Below are 26,561 nucleotides of genomic sequence, written 5' to 3' on the forward strand. Positions count from 1 at the left end.
ATGGGGCTGTTCTACTCTGTCCTATAGGATTGCTGTGAGTCAAAATCAACTCAATGGGTTTCAGTCTGCGCCTTTTTGGAGATGTTCATATGCAAGATGAGGCTTCAAGTAATCTAGTAGAAAGCAGAAACTGAGAGTCTAAAGAGATAAGCAGAGATTTCAGGAGTCACAGGGTGCAAGAAGTAGAGAAATAGGAGTCTGGGCACACTAGAAGTGGCCTTGGTACACGGTCCAGGCTTCAGTTGAGATCTCACAAAGGCCATGTTCCTGACTAAGGAATGTATCCCAGGAGTAAGATAAAAACTGACATAGACCATCTTTAAAACACATAAAAATTACTTTTAAATGGGATTAAAACCATCTGCACCTACTCTATCTACCTGCTAAAAGACAACCTTTTCTTAGTTCGGTTACTACACCCAAAGTCTACAGAATTTTTTAAACACAATGTACTACATTCTAAAAAAAAAAAAATTGAGGTGTGCTAACAAACAGGACTAAATGATCAAAAACCAAGAGAAGAAATAGACAATAGAAACCAACTCATGGGTGGTTAATGTTTTGGATCAATACTAGGATGAACAATTATATGAATGACACCTGTTTTTCTTTTTTTAATCCAAGAAAGAGGCTACATATGAGTTTAATTTGCTCAAGAGTCTTTTTGATTAGCACTCTTCTTTGTATTTTCAGAAATTTCTGCAGGGCTCTTTTCATATCTTTGTTCCTAAGACTGTATATCACAGGGTTAAGGAGAGGGGTCACAACAGAATAAAACAGGGTCACAATTTTCTGCATTCTGTCTTCATGTTCAGATGTTGGAGTCCCATAGATGACCAGTACTGAGCCATAGAAAAGTGAAACCACAGCCAGATGAGACCCACAGGTGGAGAAGGCTTTTCTTCATCCAGCTGCTGAGGGGACCCTTAGTACAGCGCTTAGGACCAGAGCGTAGGACCCCATGATGACGAAAAAGAGAATAATGAGGGGCAGAAAATTTAAGGTGGAGAAGACAAGCTCCATCACAGGAGATCTTTTGCAAGTGAGTGCTAGAAGAGGACCTGGGTCACATAGGAAGTGGTCAATAATCCTGGATCCACAGAAGGACATCTGGGAGATGATGATAATAGGAATCAAGAACCAGAGGAAACCAAATACCCAGCAATTGTCCAAAGATTGGTGCAGAGACGTCCAGTCGTAACGGTTGGATAGTGTAGAGGACGGCAGATTGCACGATAGCGATCAAACGCCATAAGCACCAAGAAAAAGCATTCTGTAGAACCCAGGGAGAAGAAAAAGTAGAACTGGAGAAAGCACCCAGAGAAGGAGATGATTTTGGTCTCAGAGAGGAAGTTGGCCAACATGTTGGGGACAGTGGAGGTGACATACCAGATCTCCAGGAAGAAGTTGCTGAGAAGGATGTACATGGGAGTGTGGAGTCTCTGATCCCAGTGCACATCACAGATAATAGAACCGTTCCCGATAAGAGTCAGGAGGTAGACAACAGAGAAGAGCACAAACAGAAGGATCTGACCCTCCCTGGAGCAAGGGAAGCCCAAGAGCATGAAGCCAGTAATGGTGTTGGAATTGTTGGGGGTGGTGAAGATTTTCATGTGTCTGTGAGCTGTAAAAGACCAACAAATACTGAATAACAGTGTGAAGACAGATGGGGCCCCAGATTTATATCTGAAGCATCTTTGGAAAGAAAATAAAGAATTAAGTATCAATTGCTACTCTTTATCTATAATCCTGAAATATTATCCTGGCTTGGTTTTTTGCTCTCAGATTTTAACTGTGGGACCAAGTAAACTTGTTGGTGTAGAATATTGAGTATACCATGGACTGCCAGCAAAACAAAAAAATCTGTACAGCCAGAACGTGCCTTTGAAGCGAGGATGACCAGACTTTGTAACACGTACTTTGTACACGTTATTAGGAGGGACCAACCCCTGGAGAAAAATATCAGACTTCATGCAGTAGAGGGTCAGTTAAAAAAAAAGGAAGACCCTCAACAAGGTGGATTGACAGTGGCTGCAACAATGGGCGCAAACAAAGCAAGGATTTTGAAGATGGCTCAGGACCAGGCAGTGTTTCATTCCGTTGAGCATGGAGTTGTTATGAGCAGAATCGATTTGATGGTGCCTAACAACAACAAAAATAAACACCTCCAACCTCATCTCATGGTTCTATCAATCAAACTCTCACTCATTCTCTGTCACACACACAGTGTTGTGCACATGGGGTATGCATACATGTTGTAGTAATATAAGCTCTGCACATGTAAAATAAGGTTCACTGGAGAAAAACTGTCAAGATGAAAAGTAACAGGGGACCCACCATCCCCTGAGCTCTCATCATCTCACTGAGAGTTGTGCATATTTGGATTGTACTCACCAAGGCCTGCCTTTCAGTAGTGAAGGACTCACCCACCCCTATAATGCCCTATACCAGGGGTGGGCAAATTTTTCTTAATTATTTTAAGCTTGTGGACCATATAGTGCCTGTCATAACAACTTAATTCCATTTTTGTAGGGCAAAGCAGCCATATATAATACCTAAATGAAAGAACATAGCAGTATTCTGATAAAATTTTATTTATGTCCATTGAAATTTGAATGTCATATAATTAACATCACATTATGTCAAATGTTTTATGAAATGTTACTCTCCAATTGATTTTTCCAACCATTTAAAAATGTAAAAAACATTCTTAGTTTGCTGTAATATAACAAAAAGGCAGCAGGCCAGAGTTGACCCATGAACCATGGTTTGCTCACTCATGCTCTACATATTTATAGGGACAGGAAAGCAAGGACCATCAATTTGACTACAGAAAAGTGGAAGTTCCTTCGTTGAGCAAGTGACCTTGTTAGAAAGCAGGAGCCTCTACAAGCCAGCAGCTGGAATCAGCCTGTTCTTCTACTGAGCTAACTCAGACCTGCTGACCAGCTTTTAGCTAAGGTACGGAAATGAGTTTCCAAAGCCATCGAAATATGTCTCTACACACACACACAATGACACACTCATACGCTCATACCCTTCCCCAACACAATACTTCAGTACCATAACTTTGGCCTTTCTGTTTCTAAAAATAGCCAAGGCTTTTCCTGACTCTTATCGTTCTTCATGCTCACTGTTTATGCCCATGCCCAGCAGAGTCTGAGGAAGAGTGTAGGTATTATGCAAATATTTGTGAAAAATGATTGTCTACACTGTCACAAACACAGAAAATATGTATATATACTCTCTTTCTACATAAAGTATTTATATATATACATACACAACAGAGGGAGAGAGAAGGAGGGAAAGAGAGAGAAGGAAAGAAAAAGAGAGATATGAATAGATAAATAGATTTTTACCAGTTACTTCTTTTGAATTTTACAAAACATTTAAGATGAAATTTAAGGAGCTGGCATATAGAAGAATGGTTCCAAATGAGTTGAGGCTACTAGAGAATTCACTTAGATTTCAGGGGAATTCCATTTAAAGGAAGTAATGGGAGATTGAATACGCTGGGTGGTAGAACATATTCCACCAGATGGTATTCTCTCCTGCTTCTAAAGCTAATTAATACACCACAATCCATGATGTAGAAGTAGAAGAGAGAGTGGGATGCAGATTCTAGGTTTAGCATTGCAACAGAGCTGATTAGGCACTCCAGTGAAATCTTTTAACCTTTATGAAGTATAAGAGAGTTTGTTTATATGATTCTTAACCACTTTTCAATACAAAATGCTTATTCTTATTCCAAATATATGACAACTACACACAATATCAAGGCTTTAAGATATACATATTTTAGGTGGTGCCAAGATGGCTGACTAGGAAGAAGCTTCCACTGAAGCCTTTTGCAACAAAGACCCCAAAAAACAAGTGAATCAATTATGTACATGACAGTCTATGAACACTGACCATCAAACACAGAACTAAGGAACCGACCTGAGTGACAGGGGAGGAAGAGACCGTGCAGAAGCAGCGACTAGTTGTGGATCCCAGCATACAGTGCCCTGGCCCTGATCCCTTGGTGCTGTCCTTGGCACAAGTGCAGTGGAGCTGATGGTGGCTTCCTGAGACAAGACAGCACAGGACACAGCCCTAACCCCCTGCGGCAATCACGGCGGGGACCCAGCCAGTGCACACAGGCTACACACCAACCTGAGTGACAGGTGAGCAAGAGACCAAGAAGAAGCAGTGACCAGTTGTGGAGCCCGTGAGCACTGCCTCAGCCCTGATCTCTTGGTGCTGTGCTTTGACATGAGTGCGGTGGGGCTGATGGTGGCTTCCAGAGACAAGGCAAGCACGATACACATCCCTAACCCCCTGGGGCAATCTCAGCACAAATCTCAGTGGGGACCTAGCCAGTGCACACAGGCTACACAACGCTCTGCAATCTCAAATAAAACAGCCCTTCCCACAAAAGATAAGTCATTTTGTTTGTTTTACTCTGCTACTCTTTCCTATCTATCTGATCCCAATCCCTCCCCTCCCTGCCCCAGCTGGCTTCATTAACATTCAAATTCCATGGGAAAGAGATAGAAGTATCATGCTCTTTTCTAACCCATTCTCCTCACCTGGGAAAAGCAGGAATTAACAATCAGGGGAAAAATCCTTTCCTGACTTCCCTAAATCAGAAGATCAGAACAGAAGCATCTCTGCTCCAGGGATAAGAGATCCACGGCCTTTGGCTTTCACCACTACATGGAATCAGGTGGCTATTATAATGCAAAGGCAATTCTGTTAGAGGTCTGACTGTAATTGTTTCAGCCGAGCAGTGGAGAGGCAGGTTTTGGAGGTCTGATACTATTCTACCTATTAAACAGAGTCCTCACCTACCCACAGCAGAGAACTGAGGTCTGAGGCTCCATCCACACCACCTACCCACCCATGGAAGGGGTCTGAGGATAGAGGTGTCTACCAGTCTTTACAAGAACAAGAATTGGGTCCAAAAGGTACAGCTGCAGAGCCCACCCAACCAGAGCACCCTAGAGAACAGAGAAACTCCTTCCTCACTGGCACCTGGGGGAAGGCTTTCAGCACCCTACCCTCCTCAGAGTGTGACCCACTCCCACTGCCAGAAACCGGTGCATACAACCATCACCACTACTCCTCTAAGATAGTAGATGACAGCCTACACCACACACCAGGTGACCGACTATCAGGACACCTGAGCTGATTCTATTCAAGGATAGTGGATGGACTCATAGGCTTATATACTTGGCAACAGATCTAACCATGTGTTAACAGGACATAAATGCTTCAAAGACTCCAAAAATCAAGTTAGCATACTCTAGTAGCCCATCTGGGTATATTGAAACAAAACAAAACAAGAAGACCCAGTGAGCAAATATAAAATGAATTATTACAATGAATTACAGATGGCTTGGAGACAGCCGTCAATATCAAATCACATAAAGAAGTAGACCGTGATTGCTTCTACAAACCCCCCAAACAGAGAATCAAGATCTCTCCCAGATAAAGATACACTCCTGGAATTGCCAGAGGTAGAATATAAAACACTAATATATAGAACGCTTCAAGACATCAGGAACGACATCGGAAATGAAATAAGGCAATCTATAGAAAAAGCTGAGGAACACACAGATAAAGCAGTTGAAGAAATTAAGATAATTCAAAAATATAATGAAAAATTTAAGAAACTGCAAGAATCCATAGAGAGACACCATTCAGAAATTCAAAATATTAACAATAAAATTACAGAACTAGACAAATCTATAGGAAGTCAGAGGAGCAGAATTGAGGAATTGGAATGCAGAATTGGGGAGATGGAGGATAAGGCAATTGGCACCAATATATTTGAAGAAAAATCAGATAAAAGAATTAAAAAAAAAATGAAGAAACCCTGAGAATCATGTTGGACTCTATCAAGAAGAATAACTTGCGAGTGATTGGAATTCCAGAACTGGGAGGGATAACAGAAAATACAGAGAGAATTATTGAAGATTTGCTGGCAGAAAACTTCCCTGACATCATGAAAGATGAGAGCATATCTATCCAAGATGCCCATCGAACCCCATACAAGGCAGATTCCAAAAGAAAATCACCAAGACATATTATCATCAAACTTGCCAAAACCAAAGATAAAGGGACAATTTTAAAGCAGCCAGGGGGATAAACAAGTCACCTACAAAGGAGCATCAATAAGAATAAGTTCGGACTACTGGGCAGAAACCATGCAGGCAAGAAAACAATGGAATGACATATATAGAGCATCAAAGGAGAAAAATTGCCAGCCAAGAATCATATATCAAGCAAAGCTCTCAAATATGAAGGGGAAATTGCATCATTTACAGATAAAAACAAGCTTAGAGGATTTGCAAAAACCAAACCGAAGCTACAAGAATTACTAAAGGAAATTCTTTAGTGAGAAAATCAATAGTATCAGATATCAATACAACACAAAGACACAGAACAGGACTTCCTGATATCAATTCAGATAAGGAAATCCCAAAAATAAAATAAAAGTAATTTTAAAAAAAAGGTTAAAACAGGGAAACATTGATGTAATTATGGAAAAGATGACAATAATTAATAAAGAAGGACTAAATACAGGAGGCACAGGTCTTCTACATAGAAAGGAGATCAAGGAGATATAGGGAGATACAAGTTAGGTTTACGTAAGGGTTAAATATTAAGGTAAATACCAACAGGACTAACAATCCCATACTTCAAAATAAAAAACCAAGATAGACATAAGGACTCAGCCAAAACAAATTCAACTACTATGAAAAAGAGGAACATACAATTTACAAAGAAAAACTTCTCAGCACAAAAAAGTAAGTGGAAAAATGAAACTGTCAACAACACACAAAAAGAGGTAACAAAATGACAGCACTAAACTCATACCTATCTATAATTACACTGAATGTAAATGGACTAAATGCACCAATAAAGAGACAGAGAGTTGCAGACTGGATAAAAAAAAAAAAAAACATAATCCAGCTATATGCTGTCTAGAAGAGACACACCTTAGAATTAGAGACACAACCAAACTAAAACTCAAAGGTTGGAAAAAATATATATATAAAGCAAACAACAACCAAAAAAGAGCAGAGTGGCAATGTTAATTTCTGACAAAATAGACTTTAAAGTTAAATGCATCACAAAGGATAAAGGACACTATAGAATGATTAAAGGGACAATTTACCAGGAAGATATAACCATATTAAATATTTATGCACCCAGTGACAGGGCTCCAAGATACACAAAACAAACTCTATCAGCATTGAAAAGTGAGATACACACCTCCATAATTATAGTAGGAGACTTCAACACACCACTTTTGGTGAAGGACATGATATCCAGTAAGAAGCTCAATGAAGACACGGAAGATCTAAATGCTACAATCAACCAACCTGACCTCATAGACATATACGGAACACTCCAACCAACAGCTGCAAAATATACTTCCTTTCCTAGTGCACATGGAACATTCTCTAGAACAAACCACGTATTAGGTCATACAGCAAGCCTATGCAGAATCCAAAACATCGAAATATTACAAAGTATCTCCTTAAGGCCATAAAAGTAGAAATCAGTAACAGAAAAACCAGGGAAAAGAAATCAAATACTTGGAAACTGAACAATACCCTCCTGAAAAAAGACTATGTTATAGAAGACATGAAGGAGGGAATAAAGAAATTCATAGAATCCAATGAGAATGAAAACACTGCCCATCAGAACCTTTGGGACACAGCAAAAGCAGTGCTTAGAGGTGAATTTATATCAGTAAATACACACACACTCAAAGAAGAAAGGGCCAAAATCAAAGAACTGTCCCCACAACTTGAATAATAGAAAGAGAGCAACAAAAGAAACCATTAGGCACCAGAAGAAAACAAATAATAAAAATTAGAGCAGAATTAAATGAAATAGAGAACAGAAAAACAATTGAAAGAGTTAACAAGGCCAAAAGCTGATTCTTTGAAAAAATTAACAAAATTGACAAACCATTGGCCAGACTGATTAAAGAAAAATGGGAAAGTAAATAACTAGAATAAGAAATGAGATGGGCAAAACTACAACAGACCCAAATAAAATTAAAAGAATCATATCAGATTACTAGAAAAATTGTACTCCAAAAAATATGAAAACCTAAAGGAAATGGATGAATTCTTAGAAACACACTACCTACCTAAACTAACACAAACAAAAGTAGAAGAACTAAATAGACCTATAACAAAAAAAGAGATTGAAAAGATAATCAAAAAACTCTACACACAAAAAAGCCCTGGCCCTGACACGTTCACTGCAGAGTTCTACCAAACCTTCAGAGAAGAGTTAACACCACTACTTTTAAAGGTATTTCAAAGCATAGAAAAGGATGGAATACTCCCTAACTCATTATAGGAAGCAACATATCCCTGATACCAAATCAGCTAAAAACACCACAAAAACAAAATTACAGACCTATATCCCTCATGAACATAGATGCAAAAATCCTCAACAAAATTCTAGCCAATAGAATTCAACAACATATCAAAAAAAATAATTCACCATGACCAAGTGAAATTTATACCACATATGCAAGGGTGGTTCAACATTAGAAAAACAACTAGTGTAATCCACCATATAAATAAAACAAAAGAGAAGAACCACATGATTTTATCAATTGATGCTGAAAAGGAACTTGACAAAGTCCAACACCCATTCATGATAAAAACTCTCAGAAAAATAGGAATAGAAGGAAAATTCCACAACATAATAAAGGGCATTTATACAAAGCCAATAGCCAACATCATCCTAAATGGAGAGATTCTGAAATCATTCCCCCTGAGAATGGGAACCAGACAAGGATGTCCCTTATCACCAGTCTTATTCAACATTGTGCTGGAGGTCCTAGCCAGAGCAATTAGGCTAGATAGAGAAATAAAGGGCATCCAGATTGGTAAGGAAGAAGTATAAGTAACTCTATTTGCAGACGACATGATCTTATACACTGAAAACCCTAAAGAATCCTAAAAAAACTACTGAAACTAATTGAGGAGTTCACAGAGAATCAGGATACAAGATAAACATAAAAACATCAGTTGGATTCCTCTACATCAACAAAAAGAACATTGAAGAGGAAATCACCAAATCAATACCATTTATAGTAGCCCCCAAGAAGATAAAATACTTAGGAATAAATCTTACCAGAGACATAAAAGACCCATACAAAGAAAACTACAAGGCACTACTGCAAGAAACCAAAAGAGACCTACATAAGTGGAAAAATATACCTTGCTCATGGATAAGAAGACTTAACATTGTAAAAATGTCTATTCTACCAAAAGCAATCTATACCTGCAATGCAATTCCGATTCAAATAGCAATGACATTTTTTAATGAGTTGGAGAAACAAATCACCAACTTCACATTGAAGGGAAAGAGGTCCCGGATAAGTAAAGCATTACTGAAAAAGAAGAACAAAGTGGGAAGCCTCACACTACCTGATTTTAGAACTTATTATACCACCAGAGAAGTCAAAACAGCCTGGTACTGGTACGACAACAGACATATGGACCAATGGAACAGAATTGAAAATCCACACATAAATCCATCCACATATGAACAACCGATATTTGACAGAGGACCAAATCAGTTAAATGGGGGAGAGAGTCTTTTTAACAAACTGTGCTGGCATAACTGGATATCCATCTGCAAAAAAATGAAACAAGACCCATATCTCACACCATCCACAAAAAGAACTCAAAATAGATCAAAGACTTAAACATAAAGACTAAAATGATAAAGATCATGGAAGAAAAAATAGAGACATTAGGAGCCCTAATACATGGCATAGACAGAATACAAAGCATTATGAAAAATGCTGAAGAGAAACCAGATATCTAGGAGCTCCTAAAAATCAAACACCTATGCTCATCCAAAGACTTCGCCAAGGAAAAATTTTTAGCTATGACATTTCTGATCAGCATCTGATCTCTAAAATCTACATTATTCTGCTGAAACTCAACTACAAAAAGACAGTCCAATTAAAAAATGGGCAAAGGATATGAACAGCCACTTCACTAAAGACGACATTCAGGCCACTAACAGATACATGAGGAAATGCTCATGATCATTAGCCATTAGAGAAACGCAAATCAAAACTACAATGAGATTCCATCTCACTCCAACAAGGCTGGCATTAATCCAAAAAACACATAATAGTAAATGTTGGAGAGGTTGTGCAGAGACTTGAACACTTCTATACTGCTGGTGGTAATGTAAAATGGTACAACCACTTTGCAAATCGATTTGGCATTTCCTTAAAAATCTGGAAACAGAACTACCATATGATCCAGCTATCCCACTCCTTGGAAGATATCTTAGAGAAATAAGAGACTTTACATGAACAGATATATGCACACCCATGTTCACTGCAGCACTGTTTACAATAGCAAAAAGTTGGAAGGAACCAAGATGCCCATCAACGGATGAATGGATAAACTATGGTATATTCACACAATGGAATACTATGCATCGATAAAGAACAATGTCGAATCTGTGAAACATTTCATAACATGGATAAACCTGGAAGAAATTATGCTGAGTGAAATTAGTCAGTTGCAAAAGGACAAATAATGTATAAAGCCACTATTATAAGAACTCGAGAAACAGTTTAAACAGAGAAGAAAATATTCTTTGATGGTCATGAGAAGGGGCAGAGAGGGAAGGAGGGAGGGAGAGGAGTATTCATTAATTAGATAGTAGATAAGTTTTTTTTTAGGTGAAGGGAAAGACAATACACAATACAAGAGAGGTAACATGAACAGACTAAACCAAAAGCAAAGCAGTTTCCTGAATAAACTGAACGCTTCAAAGGCCAGCATAGCAGGAGCAGTGGTTTGAGGACGATGCTTTCAGGGGACATCTAAGTCAATTGCCATAATAAAATCTATTAAGAAAACCTTCTGCATCCCACTTGGGAGAGTGGCATCTGGGGTCTTAAACGTTAGCAAGCGGCCATCTAAGATGCATCACTTGGTCTCAACCCACCTGGAGCAAGGACAAATGAAGAACACCAAAGATACAAGGTAATTATGAGCCTAAAACACAGAAAGGGGCACATAAACCAGAGACTACATCATCCTGAGACCAGAAGAACTAAATGGTGCCTGGCCACAGCTGATGACTGCCCTGACAGGGAACTCAATAGAGAAACCCTGAGGGAGTGGTAGCACAGTGGGATGCAGGCCCCAAATTCTTGAAAAAAGACCGGTCTTAATGGTGAGACTGGGACTGGAGAGATCCCAGAGGCCATGGTCCCCAGACCTTCTGTTAGCCCATGACAAGAACCATTCCCAAAACTAACTCTTCAGACAGGGCTTGGACTGGAATAGGGGATGGAAAATGATACTGGTGAAGAACGAGCTTCTTGGATCAAGTGGACACATGAGACTATGTTGGCATCTCCTGTTTGGAGGGGATGAGAGGGCAGAGGGAGCCAGAAGCTATCCGGAAGGACTTGAGGAGAGAGAGTGGAGGGAAGAACTGTGCTGTCTCACTGGAGGGAGAACAATTAGGAGTATATAGCACAAGACAACAAGGTGTATGTAAATTTTTGTATGAGAATGACCTGATTTGTAAACTTTCATCTAAAGCACAATAAAAATTGATTAAAAAAAAAAGATATAGATATTTTATTTACATTTATCTCTAAGACACAAATAATGGTTGGAGAGTTTGTCACTTAAAATTGAAGCCAAAAGATCCAGGTCGGCTCCCTCTCGGAACAGTTCTCCAACTCTGAGAGCCTCACAAAGTTGCCCTAGAAAACAAGAAGGTATAAAAATGATTCTCTGTGTACACACACCCTTTTAGTTTGACCTACCTGAATTAACAGTGGGTCAAAAAGCTATTTTTAACAAGACTATTTTTACTTACCTTTTATTACTTAGCTTCTCTGTACGGAGAGCAGCCGTGATGTTTACTCAGAACAAGTCTGAGCTGGAGCTGTCATAGCAGGTAGCCAAATTTCCCTGAACCAGCACAGAAGATGCTGTGCAGAGGGAGTGAGACAATGGGTACAGTGGTGTTAAAGCTGTGTTTATGTATATAGGCTGCTCAGAACGAGTTTATGAGCAAAGCAAAACAAAACAAACTCCACCCCTCCCCTGCATTGTATCTCAGGAAGGTTGGGATAGATCAGACCCAAGTGAGGCAGATCCTGTGCCATACATTAAACATATTTCTCTGGTTTTTACTTTTTCCCTAAGGCTCGTCCAAGAAGGCACAACAACTGGAAGCATTATTGCTGTGCCCTCTCTCACAGCAGCATAACCATCTGTTTCATTTGATCTGGAAATTTGGTCACATCCATCCCATTTTTAAAAAGCCCTTGAAAGGGAAAACAATTTTCCCATTTGTGATAAGTGGTAGGCAGAGAAGCAACAGATTTGGAGTAAGGAGCCTAAGGTTTGAATTACAACTCATATTTTACCAACTGGGGGAACTTTGTCAAGTCAATTATATTAATGATTATCTAATTTCTCCCACTCTAAAATGTACTAGTAACCCTTTCATCAAAGGGCTGAAGACTCTGAATGAGATAACATACGCGGAAGTAACTTCTCTAGCCTCTGACAAATACTAATGCTTAGAAATTGTTAGCTGTATAATGTATAGCTGAAGCAAAGCAAGCAGGTACTTTTCTCGAGAGCAGTAGTTTTTCCAGCTCTATATCTCTTATGGGCAAGAGGGAAATGAATCCGAACCTGAAGTTTCTTCAACAGTTTTGATCTTCCTGGAACAAAGACGTCTTCTCTACAATAACCATCAAAGAATGAAGGAGTAAAAATAGGTTTTGGGTGAAGCTCTCTGGTGTCTGTTGGAGGATGGAAGGATTACAAGCCAAGCCTGAAGGGATTGCTTCCTATTTCCCTTCTCCACGAGCATCAATTACTGTGTCTTTTTAGAAGAACAATGTCAGGAGACTGTTTCTTGTTAATTCTTCCCTTCCTCTGGGGCGTACCTTCCCTGGGGACCCTGATGCCTTCTGCCTTTGTTTACCTACCAAGAAGAAATTACTTTTTCCAGTCCCAAACTTCTCAGGGTTGGCATTAAATATAATCAATCAACCTTCAAGCCCACTTAAGAGTGCCTACCAGAAGTCTCAAGGAAAATCTGTCAAAGTGACATAGGTTGAGATGGTTGAGATACAGGAAGCTATTCCATGGAACTCTAGTGAGTGGTTTTAAGTTCAGGACTCCCTCTGACTTTCGAGAAAGAATAGACAGGGTACAGGTGTGATTTTTAAACTTTCATTTTGTAATAATTTCAAACTTACAAAAACACGAAAAAAGCAAGACAAAGAATTCACATACGTTTTCCATTGAGACGCCCCAAATATGAACATCTTCAATAGCCACAATATAGTTATCAAAATCAGGAAACTAACATTGACAGCATGCTATTAACTCATCTAGAGTCTTTTTCAACTGTTGCCAATTGTTCCACTTTTCTTTCTAATATACATATAAAAAAACATAATAAAAAAGGAAAAGAAAGGAAAACCTTTCAGGGAATCAATTTAGCTAAACAACATGGAAGCAGGAGACCTCCTCTAGGCTCCAGATCTCCCGGCCATGAGCATAACTCTCCTAAAAACGAAACAACTTCTTACTCAACATCTACTTCATATCTTCCACTGTCATACATTTTGAATAAATGTGTGTGGGTAAAACAGAGCAATACAAACAAGCATATTCCAAACCCACAGGCATTTTCAGAGTTAAAATTAGCATTAATATTTTAGAAGAGAATTTTATTATTATTATTTTTAAAAAATGGTCTTTCTGAATTATTTGTTAAGATCATGTTTGCTATTTTAGAAGTCTGTCTAGTTATCTAGTGCTACTATAACAGTGGATGGCTTTAACAAACAGAGGTTTATTCTCTCAAATTCTAGGAGTCTAGAAGTCCAAATTCAGGGTGCCAGCTCCAGGGGAAGGCTTTTCTTGTCAGCTCTGCGGGAAGGTCCTTGTCATCAATCTTACCCTGGTCTAGGAAATTCTCAGTGCAGGGACCCTGGGTCCAAAGGATGCACACACTCCTGGCTCCTCTTGCTTGGTGGCATGATGCCTCCCTGTCTTTCTACTCCCTTCTCTCTTTTATATCTCAAAAGAGAGTGACTCAAGATACAACATAATCTGATAGATTCAGCACTGCCTCATTAACATAACTGCCTTTAATCTTGCGTCTTTAACATCATAGAAGTAGGGTTTACGACACATAGGAAAATCACATCAGATGACAAAATGGCGGACAATCTCACAATACTGGGAATCATGGTCTCCTAGGCAAGCTGACACATATTTTTGTGGACACAATTCAATCCATAACAGAGTCCTTTTTCACTTAGTGAGATAAATCAATCTGAAGAGATATAAAGAAATTTGCTTTATAGTTAAATTTTTAGGAATACACTTACTCAGAAATATGAAGTAGATATAAATGATAGCAGCAATCTCCTTCCGAAAAAATCACTGGATCTGACTTTTGTTCCTTCCCTTTTTTCTTCTAAAGACAGAAGTTTCTGCAGTACCATAACATACCAGGAAAAATAAAGATTCATATCTGGAGTATGTGCGAAGATTTTTCAGGAATAATGGATTCATCAGACACCTCCCTGATTCTTTCCCTTAATTGGACATCAGCAATAAGCAGGTAGGGTAATATGGGGATGTGGAGGCATGGAGAAGAGACTGGAGGAGGGAGGTGGAGGAATAAATCTGAGTTTATTGAACTGAGGAGATAGAAAATTTGGAGTTTTCAGTTGCCAAAGTAGCAGGTGTTGGAAGAACAAACTCTTGAGAGAGGTGGACCACAGAGAAGTGACACCCAAAACTTGATGAAATCTTCCCTCAAGGCATTTGTGGATTCCTAATCTATTCATACCCAAGATGAGACTTTAGGAAATCTAGCAGAACACAGAAAATGAGAGTCTAAAGGGATGTGCAGAGATTCAGGAGTCACAGGGTGCAAGGAGTACAGAAATAGGAGTCAGGGCACACTAAGTAAGAGGGGCCTGGAAAACACTTCAGGCTTCAGTTGAGACCTCATGAAGACTATGTTCCTGCGTAAGTGCCATATCCTGGGAGTAAGATCAAAAGTAACATAGACCATCTTTAAAACACATAAAAATAACTTTTAAATGGGATTAAAGCTATCTACCTGCTAAAAGAAACCTTATCTTGATTGGGTTACTACACACGAAGTCTTCAGAATTTTTTAAATGCAATGCCTACTTTCCAAAAAAAACAAAATTGAGGCATGCTAAGAAACAGGACTAAATGATCAAAAATCAAGAGAAGAAATACACAATAGAAACAGACTCACAGGTGTTTAAGGTTTAAGATCAATATTAGGATGAACAATTATATGAATGACACCAGTTTTTTTCTTTTTTTTAAAACCGGAAAAAGAGGTTAAATATGAGTTTAATATTGATCAAGCATCTTTTTTTAAATGGTGCTTTCAGTGAAAGTTTACAATTCAAGTCTGTTTCTCATACAAAAACTTATACACACATTGTTATGTGACCCTGGTTGCTCTCCATATAATGTGAAAGCACACTCCTCCTCTCCACCCTGTACTTCCTGTGTTCATTCAACCACCTCCTGTTCTGCTCTGCCTTCTCATCTCGCCTCCGGACAGGAGCTGCCCACTTAGTTTCATGTGTCTACTTGAGCTAGGAAACACACTCTTCACCAGTACCATTTTATGTATTATAGTCCAGTCTAATCATTATCTGAAGAATTGGCTACAGGAATAGTTTTAGTTTGGGGCTAACAGAACATCCGGTGTCCGTGTCCTCTGGGGTACCTCCAGTCTCAGTCAGACCATTTAGTCTCGTCTTTTTACTAGAATTTGTGTTCTGCACTCCACTTTTCTACTGCTCCATCAGGGACTCTCTCTTGGGTTCTCCCTCAGGGCACTCATTGGTGATAGCCAGGCACCATCTAGTTCTTCTGGTCTCAGGCTGATGGAGTCTCTGGTTTCTGTGGCCCTTTACATCTCTTAGGCTCATATTTTCCTTGTGTCTTTGGTACTCTTCATTCTCCTTTGCTCTAGGTGGGTTGGGACCAATTGATGCATTTAGATGGCCACTTGCTAGCTTTTAAGATACCAGATGACATTCACCAAAGTGGGATGCAGATCATTTTCTTCATAAACTTTTTTATGCCAATTGACTTAGATGTCCCCTGACACCATAGTCCTCAGACCCCTTGCTACTCTGTCGCTCTAAGTGTTTGGTTGTATTCTAGAAACTTCTTCGCTTTTGGTTTAGACCAGTTGTGCTGACTTTCCCTGTATTCTGTTGTTCTTCTCAGAGGTCTTTGTGATTTATATTCTTTTTTATATTCCCATAAATTTCTGCAGGGCTCTTTTCATATCTTTGTTCCTAAGACTGTATATCACAGGGTTAAGGAGAGGGGTCACAACAGAATAAAACAGGGTCACAATTTTCTGCATTCCAGCTTCATGCATGGATGTTGGACTCCCATACATGACCAGTACTGAGCCAAAGAAAAGTGAAACCACAGCCAGATGAGACCCACAGGTGGAGAAGGCTTTTCTTCGTCCAGCTGCTGAGGGGACCTTTAGTACAACTCTTAGAACCAGAGTGTAGGACCCCATGATGAAGAAAAAGAGAATAATGACAGACAGAGGACTTAAGGTGGAGAAGACGAGCTCCATCACAGGAGATCTTCTGCAAGTGAGTGCTAGAAGAGGACCTGGGTCACATAGGAAGTGGTCAATTATCCTGAATCCACAGAAGGACATCTGGGAGATAATGATAATAGGAATCAAGAACCAGAGGAAACCAAATACCCAGCAATTGACCACAAGATTGGTGCAGAGACGTCCAGTCATAATGGTTGGATAGTGTAGAGGCCAGCAGATTGCAAGATAGCGATCAAACACCATAACCGCCAAGAAAAAGCATTCTGTACAACCCAGGGAGAAAAAGAAATAAAACTGCAGAAAGCACCCAGAGAAGGACATAACTTTGGTCTCAGAGAGGAAGTTGGCCAACATGTTGGGGACAGTGGAGGTGACATACCAGATCTCCAGGAAGGAGAAGTTGGCAAGTAGGATGTACATGGGAGTGTGGAGTCTCTGATCCCAGTGCACGGCACAGATGATGGAACCATTCCCCATGAGGGTCAGGAGGTAGACAACAGAGAAGAGCACAAACAGAAGGATCTGACCCTCCCTGGAGCAAGGAAAGCCCAGGAGGATGAAGCCAGTGATGGTGCTGGAGTTATCGGGGGTGTTGAAGATTTTCATGTGTCTGTGAGCTGTTAAAGACCAACAAATACTGAATAACAGTGTAGAGACAGAAGGGGACTCAGATTTATATTTGAAGCACCTTTGGAAAGAAAATAAGGAATTAAATATCAATTGCTACTCTTTGTCTACAATACTGAAATATTGTCCTGGCTTGCTTTTTTGCTATCATTCAATTTTCACTGTGGGCTCAAGAAAACTTGTAGTCAGAAGGATAACCTCTTAAAGCAGACTGTTGTATTTATATTAGACTTTACACTTAGTAGAATATATATATCACCTGATGGCGATCAGTTTTACCTGAACCCCATGATCCTGGAAAACAGCCATGATTAAAGAAATCCCTTTTCCCTTTGTGTTCAGGAACATGGCTTACTACAAATAACAATCCTTCTTCCTATGACTTAGATAAGACTCATAGGTGCTCCCATGTGTATCTATGACAACGTCAGACACAGATCCCCCAAATCCACATCTTTGCTTCATAAGTACTTAACCGAGCTTATGAGCTGCTTGTTCCCACTGATCAATCAGAAGTGAAATGCTTGTTAACAAAACTTTAGTTAAGCTTTTCCCATCTCCACTGCCTCCGCCCTAGTTCAAGCCATCTGTTTTTCCCATGGATCACTGTGATGCTGTCTTTACTGGCTTCCTCCTTCCTTTCTTGCTTCCCAACACACTGCTCTCCATGCCACAGCCAGAGTGATTCTTTAGACAAAGAAAATGAAATAATTCCCTTCTCTTATACATAGACTTTAGTTAGCATCCCAATTCACTCAGAATAAAATAAAATCTCTAAACTGTGGTCTTTGATTTGGCCCATTTAAACATCTCCATAACAAATTACGGACAGCATTGCAAAGAACGGGAATTCCAAAACACTTAATTGTGCCAAGAGCCAGTTGTTTGAACAGAACGAGGGGATATTGCATGGTTTAAAATCAGGAAAAGTGTGTGCCAGGGTTGTATCTTTTCACTATACTTATTCAATCTGTATGTGAGCAGATAATTTGAGAAACTGCACTATATGAAAAAGAACATGGCATCAGGATTGGAGGAAAACTGATTACCGACCTGCCATATGCAGATGATACAACCTTGATTACTGACAGTGAAGATGACTTGAAGCACTTACTGATGAAGATCAAAGACTAGGACCTTCGGTACAGATTACATCTCAACATAAAGAAAACAAAATCCTCATAAATGAACCAATAAGCAATGCCACAATAAACAGAGAAAAGATTGAAATTGTCAAGGATTTTATTTTACTTGAATCCACAATCAATGCCCACGGAAGCAGCAGTCAAGAAATCAAATGGGATACTGCATTGGGCAAATCTGCTGAAAAAAAAAAAACATTAAACTGTTAAAAAAGCACTGAGGCCTGCCTGACACCAAGCACCAAGCCATGGAATTTTCAATTGCTTCATATGCATGTGAACACTGGAAAAAGAATTAATTCCTTTGAATTATGCTGTTGGCGAAGAATATTGAATGGACTGCCAGAAAAATGAACAAATCTCTCTTGGAAGAAGTACAGTCAGAATGTACTTTAGAAGTGAGGATGGCAAGACTTCATCTCATTTACTTTGGACATGTTATCAGGAGAGACCAGTCTCTGGAGAAAGACATCACACTTGGTAAAGTAGAGAATCAGTGAAAAATAGGAAGGCCCTCCACAACATATATTGACACAGTGGCTACAGTAATTGGCTCAAACATAGAAAGTATTGTAAGGATGGTGCAGGACAGGACAGTATTTTGTTCTGTTGTGCTTGGGTTTCTTATGAGCAGAATCCACTTGATTGTGCCTAACAACAACAACAAACATCTCCAAGCTCATCTCATGGTTCCATCAAGCTCTCTCATTTTCTCTCTCCTGTACACACACACACACATACTCCACTAACATAACCTTTCCGTATATAAAATAGGGCTCATTGGAGAAAAAATGGACAAGGTGGACAGTAACAGGGAGTCCAGCTTCCCCTGAGCTCTCATGATCCTACTGAGATGTGTGCATATTTGAAGTGCACTCACCAAGGTTTTCCTTTCAGTAGAGACCTCCACCCCTGTAATGCCCTACACCAGGTGTGGTAAAATTTTTTCTTAAATATTTAAGGCTTGTGAGCCTTACAGTCTCTGTTGTAACAACTCAACTTTGTTTTTGTAGTGCAAAAGTAGCCATACATAATACCTAAATAAATGAACATAGCTGTATTCTAATAAAACTTTATGTACACTGAATTTTTAATTTCATATAATTAACATCACATATGTCAAATATTTTATGAAATGTTACTCTCCTACTGACTTTTCCAACCATTTAAAAATGTTAAAAACATTCTTAGTGTGCTAGTAATATAAAAACAGGCAACAGGCCAGATTTGATCCATGAACCATGGTGTGCTGACTCTTGTTCTACATATTTATAGGGACAGGAAAGCAAAGACCATCAGTTTGACTATGGAACAATGGAAGTTCCTTGGTTGAGCAAGTGGCCTTGTTAGAAAGCAGGGGCCTCTACAGGTCAGCAGCTGGAATCAGCCTGGTCTTCTACTGAGCTAACTCAGACCTGCTGGGCCAGCTTTCAGCTAAGTTACTGAAATGAGTTTCCAAAGTCATCAGGATTTGCCTCTATACACACGTGCACACAATGAGACACTCATACGCTCATAGTTTTCCCGACACAGCACTTCGGTAATACAACTTGGGCTTTTCTTTCTGTTTTGAAAAACAGCTAAGTTCTTTCCTGACTCAGGGTCTTTCTTCTTATTGACCTTCATGTTCACTGTTCATGCCCATGCCCAGCAGAGTCTGAGGGGGAAAGTAGGTATTATGTAAATATTTGTTAAAGATGATTGTCTAACTTGAAACTATGTTGCCATCGCCTATCTGGAGGGGAGAAGAGAAGGCAGAGGGGGTCAGAATCTGGTAGAATGGACACAAAAAGGGAGACTGGAAGGAAGGAGCAGGCTGTCTCATTAGGGGGAGACCAATTAAGGGTATATAAAACCAAAACCAAACCCATTGCCATCGAGTCAATTCCAACTCATAGCGACACTATAGGACAGAGTAGAACTGCCCCATAGAGTTTCCAAGGAGCGCCTGGTGGATTCGAACTGCTGAACTCTTGGTTAGCAGCCGTAGCACTTAACTACTACGTCACCAGTGTTTCCAAGAGTTTATAGCAAGGTGTATATAAATTTTTGTATGAGAGACTGACTTTATTTATAAATTTTCACTAAAGCACAATAAAATTTTTTTAAAAAGATGAATGTCTACAATGTCACGAACACAGAATATATATATATATGTAACATATATACACGTAACATATATACATACACAACAGAGAGAGATATGGATAGGTAAATAGATACTTACCAATTACTTCACTTGAACTTTAAAAAGCCTGTAAGATGAGATTTGAGGAGCTGGCATATAAAAGAAAGGCTCCAAATGACTTGAGGCTACTAGAGAATTCACCCAGACTTCAGGGGAATTCCATTTAAAGGAACTTTTGGGAGAATGAATGTTCTGCGTGGTAGAACGTGTTCCACCCTAGATGGTTTCCTCTCCTGCAGCTACCACTAACTAGGACCCCATAGTCCTGGATATAGGACAGTGGGTGGCATGGAGATTCTAGGTTTAGCATTGTAACAAAATTGCTTAGTCACTCCAGCAGAATCTTCTAACCTTTATGACATATAAGAGAGTTAGGTTATATGATTCTTAACCCTTTTTCAATACAAAATGCTTATTCTTAATCAAAGTATACCAGAAGTACACATGATATCAAGGTTTTAAAGATCTATATGTTTTAGTTACATTTATCTCACAAACAAAACTTTGGACAGTATGTCACTTATAATTTAACCCAAGAGATCCAGGTCAGCTCCCTCTCGGGGCAATTCTCCAACTCTGAGAGTCTCACAAAGCTGCCCTAGAAAACAAGAAGGTATGAAAAATGATTCTCTGTGTACACATACCCTTTTACATTTCACCTAACTAAATTAACAGTGGGTCAAAAAGCTATTTCTAACAAGGCTATTGTTACTCACCTTTTATTACTTAGCTTCTCTGTATAGAGAGCAGCCATGGTGTTTACCCGGAATAAGTCTGCGCTGGAGCTGTCATACCGGGTAGCCCCAAAGTTCCCTGAATTGGCACAGAAGATGCTGTGCAGAGGGGGTGAGAATATGGGTACAGTGGTGTTAAAGCTGTGTTTAAGTACATAAGCTGCTCTGAACAAGTTTATGAGCAAAGCAAAACAAAACAAACTCCATCCCTCCCCTGCATTGTATCTCAGTAAGGTTGGGATACATCAGACCAGGGGGAGGCAGATCCTGTGCTATACATGATAGAAAGACATTTCTCTGGTTTTTCCATTTTCCCTAAGGCTGGTCCAAGAAGGTACAATAATTAGAAGCATGATTACTGTGCCCTTTCTCACAGCACCATAACTGTCTGTTTCATTTGATCTGGACATTTGGTAATATCTGTCCCATTTTGCAAAGCCCTTGAAACTAACAACAATTTTCTTATTTGTGTTAAGTGGTAGGCAGCTAAGATATAGTAGTGAAGCAATGGATTTGGGGTAAGGAGCCTAGGGTTTGAATTACAACTCATACTTCAACTGTGAGAACTTTGTCAAGTCAATTATATTAACTATTACCCAATTACTCCCGCTGTAAAATGGGCCAGTAATCCTTTCATCAAAGGGCCAGGGACTCTGAATGAGGTAACATATATGGAATTCCCTTCTCTAGGGTCTGACAAATACTAATGCTTAGGACTTATTATGGTATAATATATAGCTGAAGCAGGGTAAGCAGGTGCCTTTTTAGAGAGCAGTAGTTTTTCCAGCTCTATTGCAGTTATCTTGTCCTCTAAGTATTACACAATCTCCTTTTATGGGCAAGAAGGAAATGAATCCAAACCTGAAATTTCTCCGACAGTTTCTGATCTTCCTGGAATGGAGAGGTGTTCTCCTCTACAATAACCAACAAAGAGCGAAGGAGTAGCAAAAGGTTTGGGGTGAAGCTCTCTGGATTTGTTGGAGGATGGAAGGATTATAAGCCAAGACTCCAGGGAGTGAGTCCTAAATCCCTGCTCCACAAGGATCAATTTACCACCTCTAGAAGAGCAGTGTCAGGAGATTGTTTCTTACCAATTCTTCCCTTCCCCTGGGGCCTGCTATCTCTGGAGACCCTGATGCCTTCTGTGTTTATTTTCCTTTCCAGAAGAAATTACCTGTTCCAGCTCCAAGTTTTCAGGGTGGGCATGTGATATAATCAGTCAACCTTCAAGCCCACTCAGAGTACCTACCAGCTGTCTAAGGGAAAAGTCTGTCAAAGTGACACAGGCTGAGATGGCTAAGATACAGGAAGCTATTCACTGGAACTCTAGTGAGTGGTTTTGGGGACAGGACCTCCTTTGATTTTCTAGAAAGAAGAGATGAACCAGAAGTGTGATTTTTAACTTGTCATTTTGAAATAATTTCAAACTTACAAAAATGTGGAAATGGCAGTACAAAGAATTCAGATATGTTTTCCACTGAGACTCCTCAAATGTGAACATCTTCAATAGCCACAATATAATTATCAAAATCAAGAAACTAACATTGACAGCATGCTATTAACTAATCTAGAGAATTTTTTCAACTGCTGCCTATTATCCCACTTTTCTTTCTAATGTACACCTAAAAAAAACAGAACAACAAAATAAAAAAAAAAGGAAAACCTTCCAGGGAATCAGTTTAGCCATAAAAACATGGAAGCAGGAGACCTCCTCTGGGCTCCAGATTTCCCGGCCATGTGCCTAACTCTCCTAGAAATGAAACAACTTCTTACTCAATATCTACTACATATCTTCCACTGTTGTACATTTTGAATAAATGTGTGTGGGTAGAACAAGCATATTCCCAAGCCACAGGATTTTTTAGAACTGAAATTAGCATTAATATTTTAGAAGGGAATTTTATTATTTCATTAAATGAGCTTTTTCTGAATTATTTATTAAGATCGTATTTGTTATTCTAGGAAACTTAGTTATCTAATTCTGCTATAACAGAAATACCACAGGTGGATGGCTTTAATAATCAGAGATTTTTTCTCTCACATTCTAGGAGGCTAGAAGTTGGAATTTAGGGTGCCAGCTCCAGGGGAAGGCTTTCTCTCTCTCTCTGTCGGCTCTGAGGGAAGGTCCTTGTCATCAATCTTCCCCAGTCTAGGAGCTTCTCAGTGCAGGAATCCTGGGTCCAAATGATGTGCATGCTCCTGTCTTCTTTTGCTTGGTGATATGAGGCCCCCCTGTCTCTCTGCTCACTTCTTTCTTTTATATCTCAAAAGAGATTGACTCAAGATACAAACAACCACAAAAGACAAAAATCACATGATTTTATCAATTGATGCAGGAAAGATATTCGACAAAGTTCAACACGCATTCATGATAAAAACTCTCAGCAAAACAGGAATTGAAGAAAAATTCCTCAGCAAAATAAAGGGCATTTATACAAAGCCAATAGCCAACATCATCCTAAATAGAGAGAGCCTGAAAACATTCCCACGGAGACTGAGTACCAGACAAGGATGCCCTTTATCACCGCTCATATTCAACATTGTGCTAGAAGTCCTAGCCAGAGCATTTAGGCTACAGAAAGAAATAAAGGGCATCCAGATTGGCAAGGAAGAAGTAAAAGTATCTGTATTTGTAGAAGACATGATATTATACACAGAAAACCCTAAGGAATCCTCCAGATAACTACTGAAACTAATAGAAGAGTTCAGCAGAGTATCGGGACACAAGATAAACATACAAAAATCAGTTGGATTCCTCTACACCAAAAAAAAGAACATCGAAGAGGAAATCACCAAATCAATGCCATTTACAGTAGCCCCCAAGAAGATGAAATACTTAGGAAGAAATCTTACCATAGATGTAAAAGACTTATACAAAGAAAACTACAGTACACTTCTGCAAGAAACCAAAAGAGACTTACATAAGTGGAAGAACATACCTTGCTCGTGGATAGGAACACTTAACATTATAAAAATGTCTGTCCTATCAAAAGCAATCTATATATTTAATGCAATTCTGCTCCAAAACCCAATGACATTCTTTAATGAGATGGAGAAATAAATCACCAACTTCATATGGAAGGGAAAGAGGCCCCGGATAAATAAGGCAGTACTGAAAAAGAAGAACAAAGTGGGAGGCCTTACTTTACCTGATTTTAGAACTTATTATACCACCACAGTAGTCCAAACAGCCTGGTACTGGTACAACAACAGATACATGGACCAATGAAACAGAATTGAGAATCCAGACATAAATCCGCCCACATATGAGCAGTTGATATTTGACAAAGGCCCCAAAACAGTTCAATGGGGAAAAGACAGTCTTTTTAACAAATGGTGCTGGCATAACTGGATATCCACCTGCAAAAAAAATAAACAAGACCCATACCTCACTCCATGCACAAAAACTAACTCAAAATGGATCAAAGCCTTGAATATAAAATCTAAAATGATAAAGATCATAGAAGAAAAAATAGGGACAATATTAGGAGCCCTAACACTTGGCCTAAACAGTATAGAAAACATTATAAAGAACGTAGAAGAAAAACTAGTTAACTGGGAGCTCCTAAAAAATCAAACAGTTATGCTCATCCAAAGACGTCACAAAAGGGTAAAAAGACTACCTACAGACTGGCAAAAAGTTTTTAGCTATGACATTTCTGATCAGCGCCTGATCTCTAAAATCTACATAATACTGCAAAAACTCAACTGCAAAAAGACAACCCAATTAAAAAATGGGCAAAAGATACGAATAGACACTTCACTAAAGAATACATTCAGGTAGCTAACGGACATATGAGGAAATGTTCATGATCATTAGCCATTAGAGAAATGCAGATCAAAAGTACAATGAGATTTCATCTCACTCCAATGAGGCTGTCATTAATCCAAAAAACACAAAAGAATAAATGTTGGAGAGGCTGTGAAGAGATTGGAACACTTCTACACTGCTGGCGGGAATGTCAAATGGTCCAACCACTTTGGAAATCGATTTGGCACTTCCTTGAACAGCTAGAAATAGAACTACCATACGATCCAGCAATCCCATTCCTTGGAATATATCCTAGAGAAATAAGAGCCTTTATACGAACAGATATATGCACACCCATGTTTATTGCAGCACTGTTTCCAATAGCAAAAAATGGAAGCAACCAAGGTGCCCATCAACGGATGAATGGATTAATAAATTATGGTATATTCACACAATGGAATACTACGCATCTATAAAGAACAGTGAGGAATCTGTGAAACATTTCATAACATGGAGGAACCTGGAAGGCATTATGCTGAGTGAAATTAGTCAGTTGCAAAAGGACAAATATTGTATAAGACCACTATTATAAGAACTTGAGAAATAGTTTAAACAGAAGAAAACATTCTTTTGTGGTTACGAGAGGGGGGAGGGTAGGAGCGTGGGAGAGTGGTATTCACTAATTAGATGGTAGATAAGAACACTTTAGGTGAAGGGAAAGACAGCACACAGTACAGGGGAGGTCAGCACAACTGAATTAAACCAAAAGCAAAGAAGTTTCCTGAACAAACTGAATGCTTCAAAGGCCAGCGTAGCAGGGTCACAGGTTTGGGGACCATGGTTTCAGGGGACATCTAAGTCAAAGGGTATAATAAAATCTATTAAGAAAACATTCTGCATCCCACTTTGAAGAGTGGCGTTTGGGGTCTTAAAGGCTAGCAAGCAGCCATCTAAGATGCATCAGTTGGTCTCAACCCACCTGGATCAAAGCAGAATGAAGAACACCAAGGACACAAGGTGATTACGAGCCCAAGAGACAGAAAGGGCCACATGAACCAGAGACTATATCATCCTGAGACCAGAAGAACTGGATGGTTCCCAGCTACAACCGATGACTGCCCTGATAGGGAACACAACAGAGCACCCCTGAGGGAGCAGGAGAGCAGTGGGTTGCAAACCCCAAATTCTCATAAGACCAGACTCAATGGTCTGACTGAGACTGGAAGGACCCCAGTGCTCATGGCCCCTAGACTTTCTTTTGCCCCAGGACAGGAACCATTCCCGAAGTCAACTCTTCAGACATGGATTGGACTGGACAATGGGTTGGAGAGGGATGCTGGAGAGGAGTGAGCTTCTTGGATCAGGTGGACACTTGAGACTATGTTGGCATCTCCTGCCTGGAGGGGAGATGAGAGGGTGGAGGGGGTTAG

At 39.5% G+C, this 26,561-nt stretch overlaps 1 protein-coding gene and 1 pseudogene across 2 annotated transcripts; both read right to left on the reverse strand.

The window, feature by feature from the left end:
- Positions 1-585: 585 nt before the first annotated feature.
- On the reverse strand, positions 586-1,708 carry LOC126084579 (olfactory receptor 11G2-like; annotated as a pseudogene).
- Positions 1,709-15,244: 13,536 nt separating this feature from the next.
- On the reverse strand, positions 15,245-17,387 carry LOC126083933 (olfactory receptor 11G2-like). 2 transcript variants are annotated; one of them, XM_049898025.1, is made up of 2 exons: positions 16,376-17,295; positions 15,245-15,263 (listed from the first exon to the last, which is right to left on the reverse strand). In XM_049898025.1, exons 1-2 carry the CDS (start codon positions 17,293-17,295, stop codon positions 15,245-15,247), a joined length of 939 nt encoding a protein of 312 aa, XP_049753982.1. The 2 variants fall into 2 exon arrangements, with proteins under 2 accessions (XP_049753982.1, XP_049753983.1); XM_049898026.1 differs by lacking the exon at positions 15,245-15,263 and having other exon boundaries at positions 16,360-17,387.
- Between the last annotated feature and the right edge of the window lie 9,174 nt (positions 17,388-26,561).

This window comes from Elephas maximus, chromosome 10 (genome assembly GCF_024166365.1).
Source record: "Elephas maximus indicus isolate mEleMax1 chromosome 10, mEleMax1 primary haplotype, whole genome shotgun sequence".
Lineage (NCBI taxonomy): Eukaryota > Metazoa > Chordata > Mammalia > Proboscidea > Elephantidae > Elephas > Elephas maximus.